Source organism: Nerophis ophidion, linkage group LG17, assembly GCF_033978795.1.
Source record: "Nerophis ophidion isolate RoL-2023_Sa linkage group LG17, RoL_Noph_v1.0, whole genome shotgun sequence".
Taxonomy (NCBI): domain Eukaryota; kingdom Metazoa; phylum Chordata; class Actinopteri; order Syngnathiformes; family Syngnathidae; genus Nerophis; species Nerophis ophidion.
In genome coordinates, this window is record NC_084627.1 from 39,559,672 (window position 1) to 39,578,414 (window position 18,743).

Genomic DNA, 18,743 nt, shown 5'->3' on the forward strand with positions numbered 1-18,743 from the left:
TATTTATTTTTTTATTTATTTTTCCGGCTTTTGACTCGCTCGACCGCTCATAAAAGCAATGGGACTCTGTCTGTGAATGGAGCTTGTAGTTACATATTATACAAATATGTAAATATTATATAAATCTGTATATAAATATGTACATAAAGTGTTGTAATTATATTCCAACTCCGCGTTCTTCTTGGTCATCGCCGTCGCCTCCCACCCACCCCCCAACTACCCCCCCAACCCCTTTGCCCCCCGCCCCCGCCGCCCGACCACACCACCACAAATAGATTAGATTAGATTAGATTAGATAGTACTTTATTTATTCCATGAGGAGAGTTCCTTCAGGAAAATTAAAATTTTCAGCACAATCCCATTCAAGTTTAGACACACATAACAGGGAGACAGAACAGGATCGCTGACGGGTCTGCCGGCTTCCAGCGCCCCTTACAAAAAAGATGAGATACAGGCAAACAAAGAGGGGGGGGGGGGAATAGGAGAAAAAAATAGAAGATTAAAATAAAATAAAAAAATCGGTCTCAGCCTGGGCCCTGGAGAGGAGGTGCAGACTGAGGCCAAGGGAAAAAAAAAAATAAATAAATGCCTGACCTGTGGGAAATACTGTAACCTGTCACCTGTGTTGCGATCCGTGACTCGGATCCTCACATATTATTGTTTATTTTTCCATCTTTGTTCTCATTCTCCGTTTGATCCGTTTATTTCCCGTTTAGTCCATCACCATGGTTACTTATTAGTTTCAGCTGTTACTCCCAGTTCCTGCACACCTGTTCTCTGTTAATCACCTTCCCTTTATAAGCCTTCCTCTTTTCATTCTTCTGCCTGGGACTCTAATTTGCTTTCACGCAACGAGTTACGCCTGCACTCTGTCACGTATGTACATTCTCGCTAGCTTTTCACGCAAAGCCATTTGTTCCTTCCAGCTCTCATGCTGTATGTTTTTGGTTTTACTGTTTTATGTGCCTACGTGCCAGTTTAGTTCTCATTGTTGCACTTCCAAAGACATGCACCTGGGGATAGGTTGATTGGCAACACTAAATTGGCCCTAGTGTGTGAATGTGAGTGTGAATGTTGTCTGTCTATCTGTGTTGTCCCTGCGATGAGGTGGCAACTTGTCCAGGGTGTACCCTGCCTTCCGCCCGATTGTAGCTGAGATAGGCGCCAGCGCCCCCCGCGACCCCGAAAGGGAATAAGCGGTAGGAAATGGATGGATGGATGGATGGGTTGTATATCCTAGCTTTTATGCTAGCATATTTGGTTTGCCTTTTTATTAGCACCAGTTTTTTGTTTCATAGATCCTTTTCGTTAAATAAATTGTTCATATCTTACCTTTGCTGTGTTCACTTGTTGACGCATCCACGAGGGAATCAAACCCGGCACCACGATGCCAAACAGACGTAAGTTTTTAAAAATGTTTTATTCTAATTTTAAAACCAAATAATATACTGAGAGAATTGTGTTGTGTCATTCTGGCAGACTCCAACTGTTACAATTTTACCAAAATTTTCCGCGACCGCCCTCGTCATTTGCCGTAATGCCCCAAAATTTACCAACATTTGCGGCAAGAACATGCTGTGACCGCCCTTGAGTTTGTACTTGTTAATGTACAAGGGGTGTAACAGTAAACGGTGTGTTGATAATTTGCGATAATTCCCAACCGTTAGTAATACTATTTAATTGTTTAATGACCGAAAATGTTTAATTTATTAATGCATTTTCAGCAACACAAAGTCAGGCGCATGATCTAGCCTTTAGACCTCCTTTTTAGACCTCCTTTTTAGACCAGTTGATCTGCCGCTTCTTTTCTTTCTCCTATGTCCCCCCCTCCCTTGTGGAGGGGGTCCGGTCCGATGACCATGGATGAAGTACTGGCTGTCCAGAGTCAAGACCCAGGATGGACCACTCGTCGGGACCCAGGATGGAATGCTCGCCTGTATCGGTTGGGGACATCTCTACGCTGCTGATCCGCCTCTGCTTGAGATGGTCTCCTGTGGACGGGACTCTCGCTGCTGTCTTGGATCCGCTTGAACTGAACTCTCGCGGCTGTGTTGGAGCCACTATGGATTAAAATTTCACAGTATCATGTTAGACCCGCTCGACATCCATTGCTTTCGGTCCCCTCGAGGGGGGGGGGTTGCCCACACCTGAGGTCCTCTCCAAGGTTTCTCATAGTCAGCATTGTCACTGGCGTCCCACTGGGTGTGAGTTTTCCTTGCCCTTTTGTGGGTTCTTCCGAGGATGTTGTAGTCGTAATGATTTGTGCAGTCCTTTGAGACATTTGTGATTTGGGGCTATATAAATAAACATTGATTGATTGATTGATGCGCACTAGCGGTGTTTGGTTTGATAATCATGGCGGACTAACGACACGGACTTTGCTGCGGAGATTTCTCTCAGAATAAACGGAGCTTTGTTTAACGTAATTTTCCCTCGCCTCCTGCCATGCGTTTAAGAACGCACTGCTGTGTTTAGATGGAGACAGGTGTGGACAATATTGGAGGCAGACGCACTTGTCCCCACACTACAAGTATACAACAAAGGAGAAAACTATTTGATGTTTTGCAGCAGGTGATGTGTCGTAAATGTTGTCACAACTTATTTCTAAGGTCTTTACTTTTGTTTACTGGTATGTTCACGCCTCCTTTATTTAACTGCAAACTGTATCAGTGTTCGAATAACATCAATACTAGCTATAATGTTTTGGAACTGAAAGGTGAAGATTGTGTACTCGATGTGTGTTTTTTTTTTTTGTTTGGCCATACTGTCGTACTTAAACACAAGGGGGCGTTGGAGAAGAACAAAGCTATGTTTATTAGACTTAATCTTCATTAGCCACACTGCTTTGTGTTTTATTTTGATATCAACAAGTAAAAAACAGTTTTTGTTTACATTAATTGTGTTTTTTTCATGTCTCTTCAAAAAATCATTCATGTGACATCATTCTGTTAATGTGTTATTGTGTATAGTTAATTCCTATGCCACATATTTCTGCTCAAATTCATAATGAATCTGTCCCGATACATCAGGGGTGCCCACACTTTTTCTGCAGGCGAGCTACTTTTCAATTGACCAACTCGAGGGGATCTACCTCATTTATATATATAATTTATATTTATTTATTTATGAAAGAGACATTTTTGTAAACAAGTTAAATGTGTTTAATGATAATACAAGCATGTGTAACACATATAGATGTCTTTCTTTCACAAAGACAAGAATATAAGTTGGTGTATTACCTGATTCTGATGACTTGCATTGATTGGAATCAGACAGTAATGATGATAACGCCCACAGTTTCAAATGGAGGAGAAAAAAAGTTGTCCTTTCTGTACAATACCACATGAAAGTGGTTGGTTTTTGGCATCTAATTCATCCAGCTTCCATACACTTTACAAGAAAAACATTGGCGGCAAATTCCGTAGCTTGCTTGATTGACATTCACGGCACCCGAGGGTCTTGTGAGATGACGCTGGCTGCTGCCAGTTCATTATTATGAAAAAATGACAGAGAGCAAGGCGGGAAACACTTTTTATTTCAACAGACTTTCGTGCCGTCCCTTCCGTCAAAACTCTAAAGGCCGACTGCACATTTCCTATCTTCACAATAAAAGCCCTGCTTCATGCTGCCTGCGCTAACAAAATAAGAGTCTCGGAAAGCTGGCGTGCACAAGTGATGTGTACGCCAGCTTTCTGAGGGATCGCTTGTGCACGCCAGTTTTCCGAGACTCTGTATTTAGTTAGCGCAGGCAGCATGAAGCAGGCCTTTTATTGTGAAGATAGCAAATGTGCAGTCGGCCTTTAGAGTTTTGACGGAAGGTACGGCGCGAGAGTCTGTTGAAATAAAAAGTGTTTCTCGCCTTCCTCTCGGTCATATTTTAATAATAATGATCTTGCAGCAGCCAGCGTCATCTCACAAGACCCTCCGGTACCGTGAATGTCATTTAAGTGACATCTTGGTGAAGATTGATGATCACTAATTTTTAGGTCAATTTTTTTTAAAAGCCTGGCTGGAGATCAACTGACACACCCCCCGCGGTCGACTGGTAGCTCGCGATCGACGTAATGGGCACCCCTGCGATACATCATCTACATCAGTGTTTTTTAACCTTTTTTGAGCCAAGGCACATTTTTTGCATTGGATAAATCCTGGAGGCACACCACCAGCAGAAATCATTAAAAAAACGAAAGTCAGTTTACAGTAAAAAGTTATTGTCGCAATTGTTGGATATGACTTTAAACCATAACCAAGCATGAATTAATATAGCTCTTGTCTCAAAGTAGGTGTTCTGTCACCACCTGTCACATCACGCCGTGACTTATTTGGAGTTAATTGCTGTTTTCCTGCATGTAGAGTTTTAGTTCTTGTCTTGCGCTGCAATTTTGGTGGCTTTTTGTCTCTTTTTGGTATTTCCCTGTTGCAGTTTCATGTCTTTCTTTGAGCGATAATTCCAGCATCTACTTTGTTTTAGCAATCAAGACTATTTAAGTTAATGCTATAATTATTTGTGAGGAAATTGTTGATTGTCATGTCATGTTCGGATGTACTTTGTGGAAGTCGTCTTTGCTCCACTGTAAGTCTTTGCTGTCGTCCAGCATTCTGTTTTTGTTTTCTTTGTAACCAGTTCGGTTTTAGTTTCGTTCTGCATAGCCTTCCCTAAGCTTCAATGCCTTTTGTTAGGGGTACTCACCTTTTGTTTATTTTTTTGGTTCAAGGAGTAGACACCTTTTTACCTGCACCCTGCCTCCCGCTGTTACCGACATCTACAAAGCAATTAGCTACCTGCTGCCACCTACTGATATGGAAGAGTATTACATGGTTACTCTGCCAAGCTCCAGACAGCACCGACACTCAACAACAACACATCATTAACAGAATATAATTACTGGTTTGCAAAAAATATTTTTAATCCAAATAGGTGCAATTAGATCATCTCCCACGGCACACCAGACTGTATCCCACACCGCGGCACAGTGGTTGTAAAACACTGTATACATGATGTACATAACTTTAAAAAAAAAAGTGAAAATAAAAACTCTCTCTTTCAAAATGTAAAAATAGACATGAAGGCATAATGTAATGACACAAAGCTGACAAGTTGATTTTATTAAAGAATAAAAAAAACTAATATTTGTCTATCAATGTATAGATAACGTTTATTTATAGTGTTTTTATTAGACATTACAAATGACCTGATGGTATTACTTTCACACCCCAACACTGCTTTTTTTATATTAAAGAATAAATAAAACTAATATCTGTCTATAAATATATAGATAAAGTTTATCTATAGTCTTTTTATTAGAAATTACAAATGACATGATGGTATTACTTTCACACCCCAACACTGCTTTACTTAACAATCAGTAATCATGATTTCATTATTGTTAACAATAATCTTAATTATTACTTTGGCCATGATTGGCAGTCCTCGATCTCATACATGAAAACTATATATATATTTATATATATATATATATATATATATATATATATATATATATATATATATATATATATATATATGGGCTTCACGGTGGAAGAGGGGTTAGTGCGTCTGCCTCACAATACGGAGGTCCTGAGTAGTCCTGGGTTCAATCCTGGGCTCGGGATCTTTCTGTGTGGAGTTTGCATGTTCTCCCCTTGAACACGTGGGTTTCCTCCGGGTACTCCGGCTTCCTCCCACTTCCAAAGACATGCACCTGGAGATAAGTGGATTGGCAACACTAAATTGGCCCTAGTGTGTGAATGTGAGTGGGAATGCTGTCTGTCTTTCTGTGTTGGCCCTGCGATGAGGTGGCGACTTGTCCAGGGTGTACCCCGCCTTCCATCCGATTGTACCTGAGATTGTCACCAGCGCCCCCCGTGACCCCAAAAGGGAATAAGCGGTAGAAAAAGGATGGATGGAAGGATGGATATGTATATATATATATATATATATATATATATATATATATATATATATATCCATCCAGGAAGGACATCGCTTTTTAACAGGTTTGACTCTTTTATTTTTCAATAAGGTACTTGTCTTTTGCGCTCTCGTCGCTCCCACTGCTCGCTCCTCCGTGTCTCGCTCTCCGGTCCGCTCTTCAGTCGGCCGCGTCTCCGTCTGTCGTGTCTTGCCACCTGTCGTTCTTGCTCTTTTGTCGCTGTTGCGGGCTCTCCTACTTCTTCCTCTATCTCCCCTCCTTCTCCCCTTTTACACATCATGAGAAGATGGGTTAATTGTGTTCCGGTGTGTGAGCCACGCACCTGAATTAGATTGCGGTGGCGTCGCTCCCGGTATGCCCCGCCTCTCCACTCCGCCGCATTCTCCGCCTCCTTGCCGCCATCTTGGGCATGGCTGCAGCGTGCCCTGCCCCGCCGTCGGCCCGTCGGCTCCGCCTCTCCACAGTATGTATGTACACACATATATATATATATATATATATATATATATATATATATATATATATATATATATTAGGGGTGGAACGGTATACAAAAATTGCAGTTCGGTACGTACCTCGGTTTAGAGGTCACGGTTCGGTTCATTTTCGGTACAGTAAGAAAACAACAAAATATACATTTTTTGCTTAATTATTTACCAAATTTGTAAACAATGGCTTTATCCTTTTAACATTGGGAACACTATAATAATTCTACCCACGTTAATCCACATTAAACTGCCTCAAGTTGTTGCTTTGATTAAATAAATGACAAAACCTATCTCCGCCTATCTCAGCTACAATCGGGCGGAAGGCGGGGTACACCCTGGACAAGTCGCCACCTCATCGCAGGGCCAACACAGATAGACAGACAACATTCACACACTAGGGACCATTTTAGTGTTGCCAATCAACCTATCCCCAGGTGCATGTTTTTGGAAGTGGGAGGAAGCCGGAGTACCCGGAGGGAACCCACGCATTCACGGGGAGAACATGCAAACTCCACACAGAAAGATCCCGAGCCTGGATTTGAACCCAGGACTTTGTAGCTGAGATAGGCGCCAGCGCCCCCCGCGACCCCAAAAAGGGAATAAGCGGTAGAAAATGGATGGATGGATGGAAACCTTTCTTCTACATTTAAAAAGTGCAACATTAAACAGTTTCATGTCAACTCATCATGCTTAATTTCTTACAGTATTTGGGAAGCCTGTAGTTGACATTTACTACGCACACACACACACACACACACACACACACACACACACACACACACACACACACACACACACACAGCAAAATGAGCTAACCTAACGCTAAAAGCTAATTAGCCTTCACCTCTACCCAGAACTATGAGAGAGCTGAGCTGCAGTTTAAGTTCCTAGAAAGTCAACGGGCTCATAGTGATGTTTGTAACAGTTGTGACTGGGAAGTGTTTTTTTATAATTTGGAGAGAATACAATGTCAGCTGCTCACCTGCTAAACACATATCTGCTCATCTCGACGCCGGAGCACTGACTCTATAAGTTTTCTGAATACGCACTGCTGATTGGCTGTTACATCGCTCTGAATACGCCCTGTTGATTGGCTGTTACATCGCTCTGAATACGCCCTGCTGATTGGCTTTGTATGTAACCAATCAGATGGTTGTGTGGGCGGGACAATGCTGGGTGCTCACTGCTCAGACAGAGGCAGCTGCAGAGCAGCTTGTTAAGACTTTAGTTTACAAAGTCGTTCGATACACCCTCGTATCGAACCGAAACCCCCGTACCGAAACGGTTCAATACAAATAGACGTACCGTTACACCCCTAATATATATATATATATATATATATATATATATATATATATATATATATATATATATATATATATATATATATATATATATATATATATATATATATATATATATATATATATATATATATATATATTAATATGCCTTGGCGCCCTAAAATAAGAGCCCTCCTTTAAGGCAACACTTGCTTTGACCTTAAAAAGTTAAAATTCGAGGCCCGGCATATTATTTTCCAAAATGCCACTTCAATTCTGACTTGTACAGCTCCTGGCCAGACAAGCCTATGTTTGTCATTTCTCAAACAAAAAAAAATTGTGAACTTGTCAACAAAGCAGCTTACTGCAGCATCTTGGTGGAGCGTGTGAAGTGGAACAACATGACCAAACAAGTTGCGCTTGTGTTAAGTGCGTGTTTGTAACGCTGCCACAACACACAAGTACTGTGTGTGTGTGTGTATTTACTTATTGACTTTGGGTGCTGTCCAGCAGACAGCAGAACTACTTGGCGCGGTGAAAGGTGACGGAACAGATGAGAGACCATCCAACATGAGTCGAACCAATGAGGAAATGTCTGCTAAGTGGCCTCTGAGCCGACATACAACAGAATGGAAATATCACACTTGATTTTATTCACGGACCCACTGCAGGCGAGTGTAGACTAGAGTTGTCCCGGTAGCAATATTTAATATATTTCGATACATTTTCTACATAAAGGGGAGCACAAAACATTGCATTATTGGCTTTATTTTAACAACAAATATTACAGTATATTAAACATATGTTTATTATTGCAAGTTTGTCCTTAAATGAAGTAGTGAACATACAAGACAACTTGTCTTTTATTAGTATGCAAGCAAACAAAGACTCCTAATTTATCTGCTGATGTATGCAGCAACATATTGTGTCATTTTCCATTGTATTATTTTGTCAATATTATTAAGGACAAGTGGTAGAAAATGAATTATTAATCTACTTGTTCATTTACTGTTAATATCTGCTTACTTTCTCTTTTAACATGTTCTATCTACACTTCTGTTAAAATGTAATAATAACTTATTCTTCTCTTTGTCATGGTCCACATCTTGGACCATGTCATGTTCTGTGTTTGTTTCTGTTTTGTTATCACCCTCTTTTATATTTGGCTCCCTTAGTTCCTGGTGGCACTTTCTGGTTTGTTTCTGTTCTCTTAGCAACGCATTTGTGTCACCTGCCTTCCATTTTGATCACACACACCTGCCTCCTGTTTTCTGTCCCTATTTAGGCCCACCTTTGTTTGCCTTTCTCCCTCGGACTCTTGTTTGCTCCCACGCAACAGTTGACGTCGCTCTTACAACGTTGTGGTAATATACTTTTATTAATTGTTAGTGAAGTGTGAAGTGAAGTGAATTATATTTATATAGCGCTTTTCTCAAGTGACTCAAAGCGCTTTACATTGTGAAACCCAATATCTAAGTTACATTTAAAACCAGTGTGGGTGGCACTGGGAGCAGGTGGGTAAAGTGTCTTGCCCAAGGACACAACGGAAGTGACTAGGATGGTGCAAGCGGGGATCAAACCTGCAACCATCAAGTTGCTGGCACGGCCGCTCTACCAACCGAGCTATACCGTTAGCTTCTGTCAAAGTTAGTAGTTGACGAACCCCTAGATGCAGAGATGGAGGCAGGCATTGAATGAGAATACATGATTTAATATAAAATATTAGAATAAGAACAAAGGGTATAAACAAAAAGCACGCACGTAAGCGGAATAACAAACTAAGGGAGCTAGCACTGGGAGCTAGAAAAACGAAAAGGAACTTTAGCATGGAAGCTAGTGGGTAGCAAACAGAAAAACTGAAAACAGCTAATGGCTAACAAAAACAGCTTACCGCTACGACGACTAGGACAAAATGTAGCATCACAGGTATTAGCTGAAAAGAATCTCATCGACACGACAAGAGCAACATATGGCAACGACAAGTCCGAATGACAATACAATGATCCAGCAACTGACACAAGACAAAGGAGGTACAAATCGGAGACGGCTGATTGGCAACAGGTGTGGCCTGATGCCAATCAGCCGCAGCTGAAGGGGAACACAGCACTCAGGTAACAAGACAGGAAGCTGACAAAATAAGAGCACTAGACAGGAACTAAGGACAGGAAATACTAAACACACTGAGGAGGAACACAGCACTCAGGGAACAAGACAGGAAGCTGACAAATTAAGAGCGCTTGACAGGAACTAAAAGACAGGAAATACTAAACACAGGAAACAGACAAATGCAGAGGAAAAAACTAAAACATAGACAAACTGTCAGGGGCAAGCCTGACAGCTTCTATGCTATTTCTGCCCCGTTTATGTCCCTAGTTTACATACTAGCGCTTTCTGTTTGTTTTGTCTAGTGCCTTTGTGCAAGTGCCTTTGTTTTTAGCTTGTTTTATTGTATAATAAATTATTATTCCTACCTTTACGCTGTGTCCATCTTCGCTGCACCCACGGGAGAACGCAAACCACGCACCGATGCCAGCTAAACGTTCACACTCTTGTTTGGATGCTTTACATTAGTTTTGGATGATATCACAATTTTGGGTATCCATCCGATGCAAAGTCGATACAGGATCATACATTGCTCATATTCAAAGTCCTCATGTGTCCAGGGACATATTTCCTAAATTTATAAACATAATATATGTTAAAAAATATCGGTGTAATCATAGTAGTATCGATTAGATACGCTATTGTACGTGGTATCCTTACAGTGAATGTTAGGTTTGGATCCACCAATGGCGTTGGTTTATATTGTAGCATCCCAGAAGAGTTGGTGCTGAAGGGAATTCTGGGAATTTGTTCCATAGTGTTTATGTTGTGTTGCAGTGCAAATATTCTTCCAAAAATGCGTTTGTTGTTGTTGTTTAGTGTGGTTTCACTATATGGCACATGTTTATGACAGTGTTGGTGTTCATAAGTATGTCCTTCATTCACTCGTGTGCAGTGTGTTCAAAGTGAATCATTTATTCTTCTCTTCTTTGGATGCCTTACACTAGTTTTGGATGATACCACAAACTTGGGTATCAATCCAATACCAAGTCATTACAGGATCATACATTAATCATAATCAAAGTCCTCATGTCTCCAGGGACATATTTCCTGAGTTTATAAACATAAAACTTTTTTTTTTTTAAACGAAAGAAGATGTCATGCCAAATAATATCAATGTAATCATAGTAATATCGACTAGATACGCTCTTGTACTTGGTATCATTACAGTGGATGTTAGGCGTTTGTTTACATTTTGACACCGGTGTGTAGTTGAAGCATGTTTAGCTATTCCTGGTCTTGCAGGGATGATACTTTCTTTATTTGTCGCCATGGAGACAAGAATGAGTGATTTAGAAGTAGCTACAACACTGTAGACTGCGGATGGACGTTAGCCATGCCTTGAAGCACCTCTTCCTGAGGGTGTTTCAGTGTTATAATTTCACATTTATCGTTAGTTTTTAAGCCAAAATGCGTCCGTTCTCCCTTTTCTGTCTACACACTGTGTCTGCTTGTAAGTACTCCATGATTGTGCACTGCCGAACATGCTCGTCTGCTCGTAAATCAGTAATGTGACGATGATGGAGGGGGAAATGGGGTGGTGGACTGGTACTTTTTAGAGGCGGTATAGTACCGAATATGATTCATTAGTATCGCAATGCTTTACTAATACCGGTATACCATACAACCCTCGTAGAGGCTTTTAAGGAGTATTTTTTATTATTATTAAAAACGACTAGCAACAAATCTAACATGTTTTTTCTGGTGTTCTTATATAATGTACTTTTTGTTTAGAGCAGGGGTGTCAAACTCCGGCTCGCTGGCCAAATTTGGCCCGCCGTGTAATTTCACTTGGCCCTTGAGACAAAATCAAATTAACATTAGAGCTGGCCCGCCATATTTAACACTGCATTTACCGCTAATACTCTTACTTGCCAACCCTCCCGATTTTCCCGGGAGACTCCCGAAGTTCAGTGCCCCTCCCGAATTTCATCCGGGACAACAATATTTGGGGTGGGCTTTAAAGGCACTGCCTTTGGTGTTCTCTACAACCTGTCTCCACGTCCGCTTTTCCTCCATACAAACAACGTGCCGGCCCAGTCACATAATATATGCGGCTTATACACACACACACAAGTGAATGCGATGCATACTTGGTCAACAGCCATACAGGTCACATTGAGGGTGGCCGTATAAACAACTTTAACACTGTTTCAAATATGCGCCACACTGTGAACCCACACCAAACAAGAATGACACATTTCGGGAGAACATCCACACCGTAACACAACATAAACACAACAGAACAAATACCCAGAACGCCTTGCAGCACTAACTCTTCCAGGACGCTACAATATACACCCCCCGCTATCGACAAACCCCGTCCACCTCAACCCCACCGCCGAAAAGAGCCATTCAATTTTTATTTAAATTTTATTTGATATGCCATTGATATTTTTTAATTATTATTATTATTTGAGGGCTTCACGGTGGAAGAGGGGTTAGTGCGTCTGCCTCACAATACGAAGTTCCTGCAGTCCTGGGTTCAAATCCAGGCTCGGGATCTTTCTGTGTGGAGTTTGCATGTTCTCCCCATGAATGCGTGGGTTCCCTCCGGGTACTCCGGCTTCCTCACACTTCCAAAGACATGCACCTGGGGATAGGTTGATTGGCAACACTAAAAATTGGCCCTAGTGTGTGAATGTGAGTGTGAAAGTTGTCTGTCTATCTGTGTTGGCCCTGCGATGAGGTAGCGACTTGTCCAGGGTGTACCCCGCCTTCCGCCCGATTGTAGCTGAGATAGGCGCCAGCGCCCCCCCGACCCCAAAAGGGAATAAGCGGTAGAAAATGGATGGATGGATTATTATTTGAAACTCGATTTTGCATGTCACTATAAAGTTATATAAGCCTTGCTTGTTCAATATTCAATGCAAAAATTGTTTGGGTCCCTATTAAAAGGTTAATTCGTTCAACCTCGGCCCACGGCTTTGTTCAGTTTTAAATTTTGGCCCACTTGTATTTGAATTTGACACCCCTGGTTTAGAGACTTTACTTCTGTCTGTCGATGTCCCTGACAAAAAGAGAGCTGCAGCAAGCATGAGGTCACACTTGCTTCGAGCTGCTACTCCAGTTGGACTTTCTCTCCTTGAAAGCCGGTTTCGGCAAAGCTGTTTTCGGTGTTCAAACTATATTTTCGGCAGCCAAGCACTATTTTGTGTTTTAGTTGGCAGGCAAAGCTGTTTTCGGGGATCAAACTCTATTTTGGGCGGCCTCATCTCTATTTTATACTACTGATACTACTCATGCATACTTCTAAAATATGCAATAGATTTTTTTTTTTTTCGTAAGAGAGACATTAGACATTAGATGCTGAGTTCTTTTTAACGTGATAATTGGATCTCGATTGGTTGTTTATTTTGTTACAGTCGTGTACATCTGTGGGCCTCTGGACACCTTCTTAAGCATCATGAAGCTCTTCCAGAGTGAGATCCAAGACCCAGAAAACTACGCCATTTTTTATCTGGATGTCTTCGCCGAGAGCCTGACGGAGCGCAAACCTTGGCAGAACCCTGACACGGACTGGAACGATCTCATCAAGGTCTTTAAGGTACAGCCAACACATACACAATACGTACAGTATATCCCCCCTGAGAAGCAGCTTCCTTTTGCGGTGGACTTCTGTTTTGTCAAGGATACACATTATAGAAAATAACAACTGTTGTGCTAAACACAAAGGATGCTGTTATGAAATATTGATTTCTTCAAAGAGAAACAGAATTCGGATTTTCAATCACTTTAATTGGGCTCTCCAGAACACGCCACTTTCTTCAGCAAGTCCTTTTGTGTTTTTTAAAGCTTCAATCTTTAAACAGTAAAAGGGTGCTTGAATAAATAATACATTCAAAAAAGGTTATTTTGCAGTCTATGCAATAATAAATGTGGACGGACTGTCTGAAGGTCTATTCGCCTAACACAGGGCACTTGAACGCCTCACCACATGGGAGCACAGCGCTTAGACTCGAAGAAATGTAACACAGAGTTGTTCATCACTTTGTGTACAAAACCCAAAACCAGTGAAGTTGGCACGTTGTCTAAAGGGTAAATAAAAACAGAATACAATGATTTGCAAATCCTTTTCAACCTAAATTTATTTGAATAGACTGCAAAGACAAGATATTTAACATTCAAACTGGAAAACCTTGTTTTTTTAGGTGCAAATATTAGCTCATTTGGAATTTGATACCTGCAATATGTTTCAAAAAAGCTGGCACAATTGGCAAAAAATACAGAGAAAGTTGAGGATTGCTCATCAAAAACTTATTTGGAACATCCCACAGGTGAACAGGCTAATTGGGTACAGGTGGGTGCCATGATTGGGTATAAAAGAAGCTTCCATGAAATGCTCAGTCATTCGCAAACATGGATGGGGCGAAGGTCACCACTTTGTGAACAAATGTGTGAGCAAATTGTCTCGATAATTCAAGAACAACGTTTCTTAACGAGCTATTGCAAGGAATTAAGGGATTTCACCATCTACGTGTTTGGTGTAGAAGTGCGTGGACCCCAAGGATGCAGAGACGTAGATGGTAGCAAACAAAGTTTGTCTTTATTTGGACGTAAGATTGCCAAATATATATATAACAAAAGGCGATGGTGGAGCACAAAACACACCATGAACGAAATGAAATAGTTGCTACCAAAAAACTAACCAAAAGCGCTGGACACAGCCAGGAAAATATTGTATGGAAAAAGTAAACCAAAAGTGCTAAGTATAAACATGAAACACTAGACGAGGCTAGGAAAAAAGACACTTATAGAAAGAAGTAACAAAAAAAAACTAAAAGAGCTAGACAAGGCTAGAGATACAATCAAACCTGGCGAGGAGTACGAGTCAAACAAAGGTTTGCAAGTGAGCCGAAGGAGCGTACGCATGCGAGCAATACGGTGGTGAGACACAAAGTTCCGGCGCTCGCATGGCGTCAGCACCCAGGTTAAATAGACCCCCTAATCAATTTCAGGTGTTTGCTCCTGCTTTGCACCAGCCGCGCTCCATACTGTGGATGAGAGACAGAGTAAATATGGTGTGCCAAAGAGTACAGAAAATAAGCAACGGAAAAACCACTCACCACACTACGGTCCGTAATATCATCAAAAGGTTCAGGGAATCTGGAAAAATCACTGCACGTAAGTGATGATATTACGGACTTTCGATCCCTGAGGCGGTCCTGCATCAAAAAGTGACATCAGCGTGTAAAGGATATCACCACATGGGCTCAGAAACACTTCAGAAAACCACTGTCAGTAACTACAGTTTGTTGGTACATCTCTAAGTGCAAGTTAAAACTCTACTATGCAAAGCAAAAGCCATTTATCAACAACACCCAGGAACTCCGCCAGCTTCGCTGGGCCGGAGCTCATCTAAGATAGACTGAAGCTTTATAACAAGCGGTATTGAACCCGGAGGTAACCTCTGAAAAGATGGAGGAGACATGCCCGTGTTTCTCCTTCTTCTACAGGTACAGGCGCTTGTCACACATGAAGACCTTAAATGAAGGAAATGCGCGATTGCAGCTAATTCGATACAACACATCTCCGACGTCAACAGAGCAATGTTGATCGACGGTTTTGGATAACTATGTTTGTCAACGAGTGTGTTGTGCCAGAGGAACGGCAAGAGAACTTTGGGATTTCCAGGTCGGCTGTGATTCTATTTTGCGAAAAACATCGTCCATTTGTTGAAGGGGAGACAACGAAAAAGTGAATGCAAGGCATACTTGGTCAACAGCCATACAGGTCACACTGAGGGTGGCCGTATAAACAACTTTAACACTGTTACAAATATGCGCCACACTATGAACCCACACCAAACAAGAATGACAAACACATTTCGGGAGAACATCCGCACCGTAACACAACATAAACACAACAGAAGAAATATACAGAAACCCTTGCAGCACAAACTCTTCCGGGACGCTACAACATACTTGCCAACCCTTCCGATTTTCTCGGAAGACTCCCGAATTTCAGTGCTCAGGCTGAAAATCTCCCAGGGAAACCATTCTCCCGAATTTCTCCCGATTTCTGCCCAGCCAACATTATGGGAGGCGTGCCTTAAAGGCAGTGCCATCAGTGTCTCCTACAACCTGTCGTCACGTCCGCTTTTCCCTCCCAACAAACACTGTGCCGGCTCAGTCACATAATATATGCGACTTTTACACACTCACAAGTGAACGCAAGGCATACTTGGTCAACAGCCATACATGTCACACTGAGGGTGGCCGTATAAACATCTTTAACACTGTTACAAATATGCGTTACACTGTCAAACCACACCAAACAAGAATGACAAACATATTTCGGGAGAACATCTGCACCGTAACACAACAGAACAAATACCCAGAAACCCTTGCAGCAATAACTCTTCCGGGACGCCACAATAACATCTTCGGCTTTTACAGCTCAGTGAACAACTGCACTCATAACAAGAAGGAGACGAAGCAGAAGAACGAAGAACAGACATAGCGACGACGAGTAAGAAGAAGAAGAAATACGCTTGCAAGTTCCAAAACGATTGGAAAAAAAGGATTTCATTTCATCCAGGACAGCTCGAAGGGAAAGAGGTATGCTGCCTGCACCTCAACTCCCCCACCCCAAAACCTCCATCTCCCAAATTCGGAGGTGTCAAGGTTGGCAAGTATGGTCTCAGTGTAGAAGGGGTCTCAGATGTTAACTGTGAATACGTGGACTCTGAGGTGGTTGTTTTCCCGAGATGCAAGTGAACTTGGACCGGAGATGGCGTGAAGGTAGAGACATATTTTATTTGAACACTATAAACTACAAAAAAAGGCAAACAAAAGGCGCGCACAAGGGCGAAAACACAAAACTGACTAAGGAAACAAAACTTGCACAATGGCAGAAACTATGAACAATAAACAAAAACTTACTTAACATGGAACTGTAAACATGACATGAAGCAAAGTGGAGGTAGCATGGCATGACGTGGGTAAAGGTATTGAGGGTGATAGATGGTGGTAGAAGGTGATGTTGGGGATGGCGTGGCGCAGTGGAAGAGTGGCCGTGCGCAACCCGAGGGTCCCTGGTTCAATCCCCACCTAGTACCAACCTCGTCACGTCCGTTGTGTCCTGACCAAGACACTTCACCCTTGCTCCTGATGGGTGCTGGTTAGCGCCTTGCATGGCAACTCCCTCCATCAGTGTGTGAATGTGTGTGTGAATGGGTGAATGTGGAAGTAGTGTCAAAGCGCTTTGAGTACCTTGAAGGTAGAAAAGTGCTATACAAGTACAACCCATTTATGTTGCCAGGACGAAGAACAGAAACAGACCGGCTTAAACAACAGTGACATGATCAGTGAAAACAGGTGCGAAACATAAGGACAGGTGAAAACTAATGGGTAGTCATGGAAACAAAATAATCAAGGAAGTGCAAAAACAGGAAGGGAGTGTCCAAAAAACAAACAGAACATGACTAAAACAAAACATGATCACACAGACATGACATTAACAGGCGGTCCAACTTTGCACAAGTAAACACGCTGCAGGACTGCTTGTATCAGAGATGATATCACACATTTAACATGCAAGCACATACAATCCCACACTTGTTTTTTGTTTTTTTTTCGGGCCGAGATCCAATATCAATATGGGATGGGGATTCGGGACACCCCTACTTGTACATTGCTCACTCTGTCATGTTGCACAATTATGACTCAATCATTTTCTGTGTCTTTGTAGTCTGTTTTGGTCATTACATACCGACCTCCTGATAACCCCGAGTACAGAGACTTTCAGAGAAGACTCCACGCCAGAGCAAAGAAGGATTTTGGCGTGCACTTGGAGCCATCACTGGTAGGTTCAGTATAGGAATCCATTGCAATCCTCCTCCCTGTGCTACATGATGTAGATTCCAAAAGGCCGGTGGCATCATGTCAACATCGGTACTTTAATGGCGGAACCCCAATCTGAGAATGACGAGTGATCACGTTGCAGATGGACTACATCGCTGGCAGTTTTTACGATGGCTTCGTGCTTTATGCAAAGGCCTTGGAGGAAACACTGGCTGAGGGTGGAGCACAGAACGACGGCATCAACATCACAATGAGGACACAGAACCGTCAAATGTGGGGTGAGCAAACGTCACGGCCTAACATAGATGCATACTAAAGAGTCATTTCAAAGTAGGCCTGGAAAAGAAATCCATGTCATAAATGCCTCAAGTAGGGCTGGGCGATATGGTCTTTTATTAATATCTCGATATTTTTAGGCTATGTCACGATACACGATATATATCTCGATATCTTGCCTTAGCCTTGAATGAACACTTGATACATAAAATCACAGCAGTATGATGATTCTATGTGTCTACATTAAAACATTCTTCTTCATACTGCATTAATATATGCTCATTTTAAACTTTCATGCAGAGAAGGAAATCACAACTAAGTCAATATACCAAAACTGTATTTATTAAACTGTTGGCACAAACATTCATGTCATTTCCAAAACAGAAAGTACAAGATTGTCAGAGACATTTTAAAACAAGCTATAAGTGCACTTTTGTGCATGATGTCACTAAGATGACATATCAAAACAACACTAAATTAAAGTGCACTTTTTGTACAGAACGCCACTACAATAGTTTAAAGGCCTACTGAAATGAGATTTTCTTATTTAAACGGGGATAGCAGGTCCATTCTATGTGTCATACTTGATCATTTCGCGATATTGCCATATTTTTGCTGAAAGGATTTAGTAGAGAACATCGCCGATAAAGTTCGCAAATTTAGGTCGGTAATAAAAAAGCCTTGCCTTTACCGGAAGTAGCAGACAATGTGCGTGTGACGTCACTGGTTGTAGAGCTCCTCACATCCTCACATTGTTTAAAATGTGAGCCTCCAGCAGCAAAAGCGATTCGGACCGAAAAAGCGACAATTTCGCCATTAATTTGAGCGAGGATGAAAGAGTTAAATAGTACCTTA

At 41.7% G+C, this 18,743-nt stretch overlaps 1 protein-coding gene across 1 annotated transcript in view; it reads left to right on the forward strand.

Moving 5' to 3' along the window:
• Nucleotides 1-18,743, forward strand: part of npr2 (natriuretic peptide receptor 2) — a 201,132-nt gene that overhangs the window by 21,493 nt on the left and 160,896 nt on the right. Inside the window, exons 2-4 of the mRNA XM_061876922.1 lie at nt 13,173-13,354; nt 17,500-17,613; nt 17,755-17,890. Of these exons, the coding sequence (XP_061732906.1) occupies nt 13,173-13,354; nt 17,500-17,613; nt 17,755-17,890 (432 nt within the window). The remainder of the gene's footprint in view (nt 1-13,172; nt 13,355-17,499; nt 17,614-17,754; nt 17,891-18,743) is intronic.